Raw genomic sequence first — 13,571 nt, forward strand, 5'->3', positions numbered from 1 at the left:
GTAGTGTGTGTGTGTGTGTGTGTGTGTGTGTGTGTGTGTGTGTGTAAATATATTTATATGTAATTTTTATATGTACTGCAGAGTGTTCCATTTTAATTCTCCCAGGTAACTATTTTGAAAAATATATAAGATACGAAAAATCATTTTAGACAAAAGTTATAATAAGGGATGGGTTCCGAGTAACATGAAGCGCGTAGACTGCATAGACACTCCGATTCGAATCAATGCATGTATTGGAAGTATTTTAGTAGCGCTGAGAATTTCCTAGATTGTACTATTCGTATTGAATTCTTAGCATTCTTTCCAGTGCATTGTCTGCTTTAGGGATTCTATTTCGACTTGAGACAATTGAAGCGTTTGATGCACTTCATGCTGTTCGGAACAAATATTCATGATACTATGATTCTTAAGTGGGAAATCCATCTAAAGGTTCTAAAGAAGAAGAAGTCGAAATGAATAACGGACAATTTGAAAGATATTTATTTTATATTATAATTAGTTTATTTCATCTTAATTACAAGTTTTAAGTTTGGAGGTCAATCTTTTTGATGTGTTACGTTATTATGTTACGTTATTATGTTAAATACTTTTAAATAATAATTAAAAATATAATGAAGTAATATAGTAACAATATATCAATATAATGATAATATGATATTATATAGGTACACATATATTATGTACACATATATTAGAGTCCGATCGAAACTGAAAACGAACATTCATTACGTGCCAATTTCGACTGAAACTATATATAGCTCTTCTTCATAAATAAATTCTGACTATGTTATCTTTAAAGATTAATCGATTAGCATCATCCAGTTGCTTAACTGGTATCGGACTGCATAGAAGAGAGGTGAATCTCCTCACAACCATTAATTTATCATCTTTTTGTATCGCGCATTTGATGATGACGGCTAAAAGATTAGTCGTATATATAGATTAGTCTATATAGAGATATGTTTGTAATGTGGAATTGTTTCAACATCAACAATAATTGTTGATGTTTATGAAGAAGTACTTATATTCTTTGGCCAAAATTGACTCACAACCGAAATTTTTTTTGTTTTGATCGAAATTAAATTATTGTTTCAATAAATTATGATATTTATGAAAAAAGTATATGGTATGATGCGCCTGTCATATGGCCTTTACAGGATTCTTATTTTTTTTAATTTTGATTTCGGTTTCGATTGAAATTAACATGTAGCCGAGTGTTTCGGTTCAGTTTCGATAAAAGTTTCAGTCGGTTTCAGTTCAGACTCTAATTATCATATATGATATAATAATATAATTAAAAATATATTAAAATTTTTAATATTTTTATAATTTGCACTAATGTGCGCGGACCGCACAGAAAATTGTTCCGAATAACTAAAGTGCTTTATTCGCAAAATAGAACGATTTCAAAACATGCATAATAGTAATACAGTTTTATACGTAACTGAAAACGCATCCAAGGTTTGAAAGAAGACAAATAAATAAAGTAAAAATAATTTTCTTGTAAAAAATACAGGGAAAAAACCTATATTTCAAGGATACATGAAGATTATAGTCATTTTTTTAGTGGAAACAATTTTTTTTCATTCAATACGATTCCTCTAATTATTCTATATATAAATCGAGGTGGAGATATCGAAAAATCAATTTTAGAGTTATTTTATACATTAGTCTAGCATATATTACTTAACATGAAATATTTCGTAAACTATTATTTTTTTATAATCGTATAATTTTGATATTTCTGTACAGAATAATGAGATGAATCAATTGATGTAAAGAAAATGAAAATTTTTGTTGGTGGAGAATTAATTATAATTAGAAATTGTGTAATGAATAAAATAAACAGATAGACTCTCGATAATATAATTTAAAAGGATAAGCGACAATAGGCTTTTAAACAATTATTTATTTAACTATAAATATATTAATTTAATAAATTTATATGAAATATTAAACGATGAACATTTTGGCTAACATTTTTAGCCATTTTCGGATATCTTGCGAAAGTAGAACGTTAATTCACGTATAATACGTGCATCAAATAGCAGTAACAGGATGAAAATAGAAATCACGTTATACATAATGTCCAACACAATTTCAAAGCTATAGCTATGTAGTTTTTGATTGTAGCATATGTGCATTAGTGCTTGGAATACCGGGGAATCTGAGTCGTGTCCGTTAATTTGTTGCACATGAGGGAAGACCGAGAAATTCTGTGGATATCCATATCACACGGGTACCCATGAAATGCTCACTTTATAGTTTATATAAATACTCATATTGCTTTGATTAAACAATTTTGCAAAAGAAAAAAAAATATAAATAAAAAAAGAAAATTACAAAAAAACTGTTACCAAAGAATTTATATTTTAATAAAAAGTTTTTTATATAAGAACATATATAAATTTAATATATATGTAAACATATATAAATATGTCCATATATATAGCAATAATATATATGAAATAACTGTGATTGATCAGTTTCACAACATCGATGTTATAACTTCGATATTGGTGATTTTATGACAAGCTGTCATTCTTCTTTTACGAAAAATATTCTTTACGAAATTTTGTTGACATGTATATACGAGAGGAGCGATTGAGAGTCCCGAGAGAGCGAAAAAACGCGCTCTTATATAATCTTAATTATGATCTACTTGATGCTACAAACATTTCAGAGCATTTTTTAATTGATCAATTAGTAATATTTCTTTTTCGATTTATCAATCAAATACTTCAAAACCCAACTGGTATTATTTTTCACTTTAAAAAAGTAAAACTTATTTATGTATTACTTTGTATAAAAGACTTGATATTCAACTAACTGGCGCCAAGTTATAATCCTATAAAAATTATGTTACCTTACTTAACCCAAGTGATGTGTTCTCAAATTCGTACTCAGAATGTAATTCTGTTTCAATCCAAGTGATAATATCTTTTTTTTGTTTTAACTTTTAATTCAAAAAAATTTTTTAAATATTTTAACGTAAAAAGCCGGTGCTATATGCGTATTGACATACATATAATTATGTACATGGATCCTACGACTCGCATTTCGCGATTCAGTTACGATCATCTTTATTAGCTGAGGCCTTTGGATTTGTTACTACTTACGACTAAATTATTAATGACTAACGATCTCTATTGTCATAGACCAATTTGTTCATTTTACAGCTATTTTTATATATTTTGTATGTTATGTTTATATGTTTGTATGTTATGTTTTGTATATTTTGTATGTTACGATCTGTGATGTTTTGAAGAAATTTTATTACAATCAAAATTAGGTACATTATTAAAATTTCAAAGAGACGTCTAAATTCAAGTCTAAGAGTGAAGGAGTCGAGGAAGCTCGTTTCTCAATCTGCAATTATAGTAGCCGTTTTTAATTTGCTTATCATCTGCTTCTGTGATCTTTGCTACATGACACGCTTAATCGGATTTAATAACATCCATAGTTATGAAATTGACTAATCATAGCTGTTACTCGAAAGAATAATTGGCCAGTTTCATTACTACGGATATTATTAAACCCGATTAAGCGTGTCGTGTAGCAGAGGTCTGTGACACTCATAATAATGCTATATTGATCTTTGAGCACCATTGTTTCTTATTATAGAAAAAAATATGATATATTTCCATATAGTGCGCGCACAGAAGTTTAGTAATATTGTGTTATATTGCATATTGCAACATATTAGGTAAGATTTTCCCACACCTAATATTTAGATAGACCTTCAGGCGGAGCGCTAGTATCTAATTTTTGTTATTTATGCTTCATTTTATTTTATTTAGATTTAGATAACGAAGAAGTGCAGACGTTTCAGTTCACGAGCCGAGTTTTGTACAGGTTTGATATATAATATATAATATATACAATATATGTAAGTTTATTATCATTTAAATTTATCAAAATTAAATTTACTTCGCCGATATTGTAATCCAAATGCTCACGATTGAGCTTTGCATTTTGGCATAGCAGCGAATTTGTGAAAATGTAAGACTGCAATTTCTACGTGGACAAACGTTCTCGCATACACGAGAAAAAAATTCAAGCATGGCTAATCGAGAGCTTATATTGCGCGATATATGACACATGAAATCTTTATAAACTCAGTTATTTTGTTTCAACTCAGTTATCATGAGTAGTGGGATTTCATACTGGCGTTAATTTGATTAACGCCGAGAGATGGTACCGTTTTTTGATCAATATACTCTCGTTGAAGTGAATAGAAGTTATAGTAACAGCATATATTAATTTTATTAGAAAACGTTTGCGACGCGAACAAACCTTATAGTTATAGCCAGGATCAATTGTAACAAAGTAATTAAATTATTACAATTAGAAAATAAATTTATAAGAGGAAATAATTTAGTAATAAAGTATTAAAAGTGTATGTTTCTTGAAGTTCTTCGTACACTCCTATAACCAGAAAAATTTCTTTGTTGCACGAAAGATATAACACCAGCCTTGGTTATAATTAATATAATATAATGTATGTACATATTAAAATACACTAAACTTTATTATAAAATATCTCTTTTTTGTAACTTAACTATACACATTTTTCAAAATTGTAACGCGATAGAATAATTTGGTAAACAAATCGTATTTAGTGCTAAAAAAAATTATAGGAAATACTTGATCTTTATTCTTGTGTATTTTTGTTGAATAGTAGTACATAATTATCATTTCGAATATTTCAATGTCAATCTATAAATATATTTCAATGTCAATTTATAAATATTGATTCTATTTTAATATATGTCTGACATAGACGTTCTATTTTTATTTTATTTACTGCGAGTATTGAAATCGTGTAAATCTATGTTCATGTTACATATACTGGAGTTCAGAGTAATGCTCAGATAATTCTAGTGCATTTTTATTATAATATAACAAATTATAATATAACTATAGCTTAAAGTTATTTGAACGCAATTCCTGAATGCACTCCTATACATTTTCAGTATTCGCAATCAACGCGATTAATAAAATATAGTCATTTAAATAAATTATGTTTTGCACGTAATAGTTTTGCATTTTGTATAATGCTCTAGGAACTGCGTTCCGTTGCATGTATAAATGCGCAGTAAGATATTTTATTTTTATTATTCGCAGAATATTAATGAAACAAAAACAAACAATAAAATAATACATCGTGTATTATGTAATAATACGCATTATGTATGCTGTAGAACGCAACCCAGAAAAGTTAGTAGAATACTTGACATATTACAATTCATCATAAATAATTGTGTAACAATTATGAGCCTTCTACAATAAATTAATATAAAGTAAAAATCAAAAGCTAAAAATTGACGACAATTTTTTTACTGATTTCTGATTTCTGATTTGTGCTAATAGCTTATTGTAGAAGCTGCTGAACTGCATCAACATTATTTTAAACGAAACTCAAAACTCTTCTCTGTCATTCTCTCTCGGTTTTGAAAAGAGAATTTTAAGCTTTGCTTAAAGTCAAAGTAACAAGTCTAAGACTATAATCAAGTCTAACACTGTTCTAGAGTGTCTTCCATTTAGTGATACAAGCATAGATGCTGATTTTTGTAGGGAGTGTGTAGAGTACTCCACACATCAGAATTTTTCATGTGTGGAATTCTACACATGAACTATTTTTTTTTTTAAAAGATTGAAAACGTATTTGCATTCTATGCAGCAAGTTCGGTTGAAATTAGTATACTAATGCATATTATAAAGTATAACTATATTATAAAGTATAACATATTATAAAGTATAAGGTCATTGGGGGGAGGGAAGAAACCACACTTAAGTCTTTATTCTTGAATAACTTTTTAATGTTATTGAATTAACGAACGAAAAAATATTATTTATATTTTAGCCTTCTTTTATTTATACAAATCAATGAATTAAACTTTTAAAGTTCCGTATTATTACAAAAAATTGACATAGAAAGTTTAAAACATAAAGACATAGAAATTGGTAAAGAAATAGTGTTGACCAGGTTTATCAGAAATAATAGAAAGTGTAAATATTTTATTGTAAAATATATCTATATATTATTTTTACTGATATAATTTTAAATAAAAGTTTTGTGAATTAAATATTTACATAGTACTTTTTCAATGTAATGTTAATGATAATTCAAATAGTCTATCTTTTGACTTTAAAAAAAATTTCGTTTGCAGCAAATTTAATAAGTAATAAGAACGTAAAAATATGATATAAAATACGATAAAAATACGATAAAATATGAGAATGATATAAAATAAATTTAAATTTTCCTTTTTTCTTTGTTATTTATACTTCTTTGTAACTTCGTTACAATTGACATATGTCATGATGTTTCAGAAACCTGGCAATCCAAAAATCAATCGAAAAATATATAAATCTATCAGTGATCTCCTCCTTTGAGAAATATCTGGATTCGCCTTTTAAAATCAGCAATCTTGAACACAAATATCGTCTTATTTTTTTTATTCTATAAATAAAGATAAAACGATATTTATGTCGACTTGGAAAGCATCACAATCAGTGATGAATTCGAACCTATTTTTTCTCCTCCCTTATGCAATAGAAATATTTTTGTCCTCGTATAACTCTCACACGGATAGGTAGATCTCTATACGTAAGGGAAAGGGAAAAACGCTTGTCTCACTGGGCTCAAAATTTCATCATTTCTGATGTACAGTATACGTAACGTGAACTATAGATTTTCTTGATCAAATATCTCCTTCCAGCAGAAATAAAAGAAATAGAATTTTAATTAGTTGACATACATGTAATTGATATCGTGTCGATGAACATTTACTTCCATCGTGTGAGTATAGACTATTTTTATGCGTTTTATATTTAGATATCGTATATCGTTAATCGTTAGTATTTTCTAAAAAATCATAAAATACGTTTAGAGATTTTGTATGTATTGAAATATATATTATTTTCATTCTTTATAATATATATATATTTTATATAATATATATTATGGCTCGTATTCAGAATTTTTATGTTAACGTATATTTAATATACACACAGAAAAATGACCGTTAAATTGATCTCAGTCGACATTGATTTCATGATTTACTTCTTGCTGGGTATTTCACATTATGTATACCATTTTAGAATTTTAGATATAAAATCGTATATTTATCAATAAATAAAAGTGCGTTCTGAATACTGAGCTATAAACATATTTTATGTATGTAATATTTATTATATATGTGTATATACATATGTGTGTATACAGGTGTATGTGCGCGTACATGATGCGCATGTATGTGTAAAATACATTTTCTAAATACTTTCTTATTAATTTTATCAAAACTCGTATAGATATATGATTAGATTACTTTTCGTTGTTGCAGTGACCCACATTGTGCAACAAGTGGAACATCAAGCTTATAACTACAAAGGACTTTCTAAATAGAAATTGCATCGTAGAGATTCTCTTTCTAAGTACACTTCGCATAGACTCGTTAGACAGTTGCCTGCACTCTTTTAACGTTGAAGCACAAACTAAGAAATGGATACAAATATTATGCGTCACTTTTTCATCTTTAACTCAGTGAATATAATATTAATGTCATTATCATTCAATTTCCTGGAATCTTATTTACCTACGTTGATAAAACGTGCCTTTCTCTACGGCAAATTTAGTGTAAAAACGCCTCATACTATAGCAGCAAAACTCGAAGTGCCCAAAAGGTAAACTAAATCTTACATATTTTTTTACAAAGATTTAATGACTACTGTAATTTAACAATAATTTATTAAAAATATATTATGTAGTATGCATTATTTTAAAGATATTTTTTTTTAATATCAAACAATGGACATGTACATAGTCTTTCATTTAATACTCAAATTGTAATATTAAAAATATTTTTGTAGATGGTTTAGACATTTTTACATATTTTGTGCACCACTGATGACTATTACTCTTTGCTTACTTTCTTACAAAAATCTCTATAATGTAAATATACCTGAAATTGTGTTTACATTGTTAGACACATTATTAGGAACATCCAGAAAACCATTAAGTATGTCCTTAAATATTTTTTTGAATATACATATTTACTAAAAATGTCATTAATTCTATATTTATATAGATATATATAGATAATATAATAATTATTTTTTATATAATATAATATAATATAATAATTATTTTTTAGTATCAGCAGAAGATGCATTTCTGGCTGTTGTCATACTTAACATACATTGTTGGAAGAGATTTTATGAGTCATGTTTCATTAATGTATATAGTAATCAAAAAATACATGTATTCCTTTATTTCATTGGATTTGCGCATTATATCGGAATAATTCTGTGTATATTAGGCGAATCTGGAGGATTTGTTAAAGGTACTTTGAAAAAATGTACAAATTTATATTAATTTATTACTTTTTGGTTATTTAGACTTAAGAAAGTGTCTATGTATAATTATGTATAAACAATATACTTTTATATATAGAGTAACTAAAAAAAATCTCGGAACGGTGAAATATCTAAACAAAACAAAGAAAACAAAAGATTTTTGTATGCAATTTTTGTATGAAATTTTTCTTAATATATTTGTTTTCGAAATATTTTACTGGAGATTTTTTCTAACTCTATGTATATGTAAATATACCAGATTGGACAGCTGGTTAGAAAATTAGAAATTAAATAATAAAGTTAAAGTAATAATTTATCAACTATAGTTACTTTAAACATATTAATTTATTAACTTCTCTAAGAATTAAAATTTGTTTTATTGAATCTAAAAATGCTAATTTTTAATAAATATTATAAATCACTAAAAAAAAAACAAAATTTTTTTTCTAAAGAATTTTACTTTGTTATTTCAAATAAACTTAAATTACAAATAAAACATTAAATTTATGTTCTATAGTGCAATTTTTTTGCAATTTTAACTCTTCCAAATAATTATAAAAATTATAGAATGTAATTATATATATATATATATTTATACACATTATAAAATTAGAAAATAATTAGAATTGTAATTTTTATAACTATTTTGAATGATTAAAATTCAAAATAATTATAAATATCACGATGTAGATTATATATTACGTTTAAGATTTTATAGAAGAAATTTATAAAAAATTTTATGAAAAGAAAGAATATTAGGATTTTTAAAGATTTGATGAAAAAAATTTTTAATTACAAGAGAGGCTGATAAGTTAAAAAATTAATGTTTAAAATAATTTATTAATAAGTTATTAACTTTTAACTTTTACTTAATTTAACTTTTTTTATTAATATATATATATATAATATATATATTTTTTATTAATAATTAAAAAATATATAGTAAAAAATATATATATATTATATGTATATATATACACACATATATATACACACACATATATACATATGTATAAAATTTTTTAATAGATTCGCATGCGATCTTGTTCCTACACAAAGTTACAACAGTAAAACTAGTTTGTGCATTTATATGTTTATGGGCGTCATATGAACAATTGAAAACAAATTTTATTCTTGCAAGACTACGTAAAAATTCTCATGGTGACATCGTATCTCTTGAACATAAAATACCATTTGATGGTCTATTTAAGTATATAGCAGGTCCATTGCAATTGTGCGAAGCAATTGTATATTTAATGCTCTCCATGATTCTTTGTCAAGCTTCTACATTTCATTACATTACTCTTTGGGTTATATCAAATCAGGTAAGAAATAGAAATCAGTAAGAAATATATGTTTTTTGATAAAAAGAGATCAAGTATATGTATCTATAAATGATTTTTTTTTTAGGTGGTATGTGCATATTTATCTGATCAATGGTACCGTAAAACATTCACAAATTATCCAAAAGAAAGAAAGATTATAATTCCTTACATATGGTAAAACTTTTATTACGAAACATATTATTAACTGAAAACGATATATTCAATAATTTACATATTTAGTTATAATATGCAAAACAATAATAGGTATACTAAAAATGGATAAATAAAAATTCTAATGAATAAATTGGTTCAATGAATTTTCTTATATTAATTTAAATACATATTTCTATTGCTACTTTTGTTTTATTGTACAATAGTATTAAATGCGGATTTTTTATGTTACATACAATATATATAATGAATGTGATACAACATTTATAACAATATAACTCTTTACTTTTCATTTGTAAAAAAATCTTCCTAGTTTCGTATTTCATATGGAACTGCCAAATATTTTTCGCTCAATAAATGATGTATGAAGATATTTCCTTTCTATTTAGTTATTTGAATAATAAACTGAAACAAGCAAATTATTCTTCCCTGGGATACAAATGTAATGACAATTCTTATAAATATTCAAGTGAAGCATGATGATATTATTAAAATCTTTTTACTTTTACAAATAATATCATCATGCTTTAAAATGTTAAATTTGTTTATAATATATTAAAGATAAAACACATACATACCTATATGGATAGCCTTGAGCTTTGTTTCTAAATATTGACAGAAGAAGACTAAAGAAAATTGCCACTAATCCTGCACCTATCACAGCTAATATCTTACGCTTCTTAACATCTCCTTTACGAGCTGCAGCCTCAGTCATTAAGATCATTCCTAACACCACTGCTCCATCTTTTTATACATAATTAAGGTCTATATCATAATATAAAATGTATACAAATCTAGTTTTTCTATACTTTTATGTAAATTATTTTTTATAATTTCTGAATATAGCAAAAGGATACTCATAACCATAACAATATAGGTTTCCACTATAAATTGTCCTTGAGAAGATCCATGAATATAAGCTACATTGCCATTTGGTGATTTATGAACAAAAGGTGGTCCTCTGATATGATTCCACATTTGTCCAGAGGTCATATTTATGGCAAAGAACTGAAAACAAGTAAATCAGGATTATTTGTTAAAACGAAAAAAGTAAGGTCGAGGAAAAATATATTTACCAAAGCACAAAATCCCCAAAGATTTTTGTTGTAAATGAAGTCCAAGTTATTACGTCTGAGATATAGACCAACTGCTACGATAACTATAAGCAGTCCTAATCCTACTGTACCCGAGTAATTTGGTGGTCTAAATACTCTAATCTGCAATCGACATTAAACAATTTAAATAAATTAAATAAATCAACATTAAACAATTTAAAAGTCAGATAAGGAAACATGTGACAGAGATCAGAATAGTTTTAATATAATGTGACACAACACAATGAGTGCTAACAATATTACCTGGATATCTGTACGTTCACCTATCCACTTTGCTATTGCTTCTGCACCAAATCCTACTCGTTGGATATCCATGGTATCAGCAGCTTTTGGTTTACCTTTAGGTGGAAAATGCATATATACTGGTGCAGTATTCAACTTCATCTGTGATAAGAAAATTTCATATTAATTATATATTTATATATCCTTGCATGTTCTACTTACCAATCGAAAAACATCTGATCCTTCATCAAAATCGATAGAGGCAAAGAACAACTTATTGGAGTACAAGGCAGAATATCGGAAGGAATTCGCCACTATTGTAAATTCATCATTGGCATGCCTAACGTTATGTTGAAATTATTGATATACATAGATTTTTATTAGTAGTGACTTATACAAGTATAAATACAAGTTAGTTCACCTGCAAATCTGACACTGTCTCTGAGGCGCCATGGCGGTAAACATAACAATAATAGAATAATTCCTTGGAGGAGCTTTAATATACTGTTTAAATTTTGACCCATTAAATTTCAATATCGGTTTTTTCAAAGTCATCTCGGTTAGTTGTTGCACGCGTTCGGCCAAGGAGGTGCCTTGATTCTGTAAGAATAACATTTCAGTCACATTTTGTAAACATATTGAGATTTGGTTAGTTAAAGTCGAATGATAAATGTGTGATATAAGAAGAGTTCTTACGTTTTTCGTTCTGTATTGACAAGTGACATAGCTTAAAATGGAAAGAAAAATGAGTACAATATAGAGCTTGTATTTCATCGTAAACCAGAGGTTTGATATGTTGCGCGGAAACTCAACGAGGTTAACAACTCCACCGGCGATGCATTAGCCAGCAGTAGCGGCCACTGGTTATCACGTAGACCACGATAGCTGGGATCAGTTGATCCACCGGGTACACGTGGCACTCGTCGTGCACGTATTCCACTACATTCCACGAATACGATTCGAAGTTGGGACTTGAGAGTCTGGGACTTAGGTTAGGAGTGCAGGAAGTTGGGACTCGGCTAGATTCGGCCAGACTCGACGAGATGTGGACGAATCGCGACGCGAGCTGTCCACCTTTTCTTCTGCTGCGTTTACAATATACGCTTATGGGCTGGTCTCATCAACTTTGATCAACCTAATCGATCGATTAGCGTTTTTCATTGGCAAAACTGGTGCGCACTCAGTGCACCATTAAAGCTGTTGTATATTAATCTAATCTGATTGTAAAAGTGAGAGATCTCCATTAATAAAATACCCAATGTATATTTTATCAAATACCATAATAAAATGTAATAAGGATGTCGTAGTTTAATTCGTTTTTATATTTTTATTAAACGAACATCTTTATGGCAATTTGTGTACAAATTAAAGTGCATTGAATGCGCAGGTCTGCCAGTGAAAAATGCTATAAGTGTCAATCGTGATTGATCTGCGGAACAGTAAATACAATTGGTCAGTTCCAATGTAACAATCAATCGATTAAGTTAATCAGAGTTAGGATGCAGTCGAGTTGCTGCTATGAATGCTTCGAAGCATTTTTTGATTGGTCAATTAGTAAAATTATTTCTTCTGATTGGAATCGGAATGTTTCGAAGCATTCGTAATGGCAACTCGATCACACCCTTATATGTTTACAAATTAGTACTTTCCATTTAAAATAAAAACACAATTGACACAAATATCATTCTATTTTTTTTTTACGTTGCTATGAGAAACAAAGAAAGTTTTTCAGCAGAGACATAAATCAACACAAGAATCATTCCATCTTTGTTTCTCACTGATTATTGAACAAGAATAGTATGACTCTTATGTCAATTTGTGTCTCTTACTGGAAAACTCCCAAAGATAGAATGACATTTGTCTCTATTACTATCAATTATCACTGCTGAGTGTTCAGTAGTTGGAATTCTTGCAACTGTTTGATCAAGATTTTTTAATCTAACGAAATATGCCAATCATGAATCAGATACAAGAGCTCACTAAATGTCCAGTACTGAATAAGGTTTTTGACTGTTTTCGAAGATTCGAAGCTTCGAATTTTTTCAAAACCTTGAATTTTTAAAATTTAAGATGTTTTCGAAAATACATTTGTACGAATGACAAATTTATTCAGGAAATGCTAAAAATATTATAAATAAAATGAATTAATTAATATATATATATGCTAAAAAATGTGACACTTTTTAAAAATTTAGAAATGTTATAAAACCTGAAGTATTATATATAATAAATAATCAGACTTAATATAAATAGAACTTATTGTAGAACAAGTCGAAATGGTTTCCAATCGGAATCATTTCGTTTTTACTAAAAAAAAAAAAATAATAATAGAAATCATAGGAATAACTAAATAATTCCATATATGTATAATATGAGG

General features: G+C 27.5%; 2 protein-coding genes across 2 annotated transcripts; one reads left to right on the forward strand and one right to left on the reverse strand.

The window, feature by feature from the left end:
• The first annotated feature begins 3,797 nt into the window (after window positions 1-3,797).
• On the forward strand, window positions 3,798-9,986 carry LOC105627262 (polyprenol reductase). Its single transcript, XM_012208549.1, has 6 exons — window positions 3,798-3,855; window positions 7,350-7,689; window positions 7,876-8,024; window positions 8,160-8,348; window positions 9,391-9,686; window positions 9,772-9,986. The coding sequence occupies exons 2-6, from the start codon at window positions 7,508-7,510 to the stop codon at window positions 9,862-9,864; spliced, it is 909 nt and encodes a 302-aa protein (XP_012063939.1). The 5' UTR covers window positions 3,798-3,855; window positions 7,350-7,507; the 3' UTR covers window positions 9,865-9,986.
• A 4-nt stretch (window positions 9,987-9,990) lies between these two features.
• On the reverse strand, window positions 9,991-11,968 carry LOC105627263 (tumor suppressor candidate 3). Its single transcript, XM_012208550.1, has 8 exons — window positions 11,891-11,968; window positions 11,616-11,794; window positions 11,417-11,534; window positions 11,216-11,356; window positions 10,934-11,074; window positions 10,715-10,865; window positions 10,436-10,601; window positions 9,991-10,262 (listed from the first exon to the last, which is right to left on the reverse strand). Exons 1-8 carry the CDS (start codon window positions 11,966-11,968, stop codon window positions 10,247-10,249), a joined length of 990 nt encoding a protein of 329 aa, XP_012063940.1. The 3' UTR covers window positions 9,991-10,246.
• Window positions 11,969-13,571: the final 1,603 nt, after the last annotated feature.

Source organism: Atta cephalotes (assembly GCF_000143395.1).
Source record: "Atta cephalotes unplaced genomic scaffold scaffold00008, whole genome shotgun sequence".
Taxonomy (NCBI): Eukaryota; Metazoa; Arthropoda; class Insecta; order Hymenoptera; family Formicidae; genus Atta; species Atta cephalotes.

Coding starts and splice junctions, on each gene's coding strand:
- LOC105627263 (XM_012208550.1), bottom strand. CDS start 11,968: ATGAAATACAAGCTCTATATTGTACTCATTTTTCTTTCCATTTTAAGC. Junction 11,795..11,890: donor GTCAATACAGAACGAAAAAC/GTAAGAACTCTT, acceptor TTATTCTTACAG/AATCAAGGCACCTCCTTGGC. Junction 10,866..10,933: donor TTTGGGGATTTTGTGCTTTG/GTAAATATATTT, acceptor ACTTGTTTTCAG/TTCTTTGCCATAAATATGAC.
- LOC105627262 (XM_012208549.1), top strand. CDS start 7,508: ATGGATACAAATATTATGCGTCACTTTTTCATCTTTAACTCAGTGAAT. Junction 7,690..7,875: donor AAACTCGAAGTGCCCAAAAG/GTAAACTAAATC, acceptor ATATTTTTGTAG/ATGGTTTAGACATTTTTACA. Junction 9,687..9,771: donor TTTGGGTTATATCAAATCAG/GTAAGAAATAGA, acceptor TTTTTTTTTTAG/GTGGTATGTGCATATTTATC.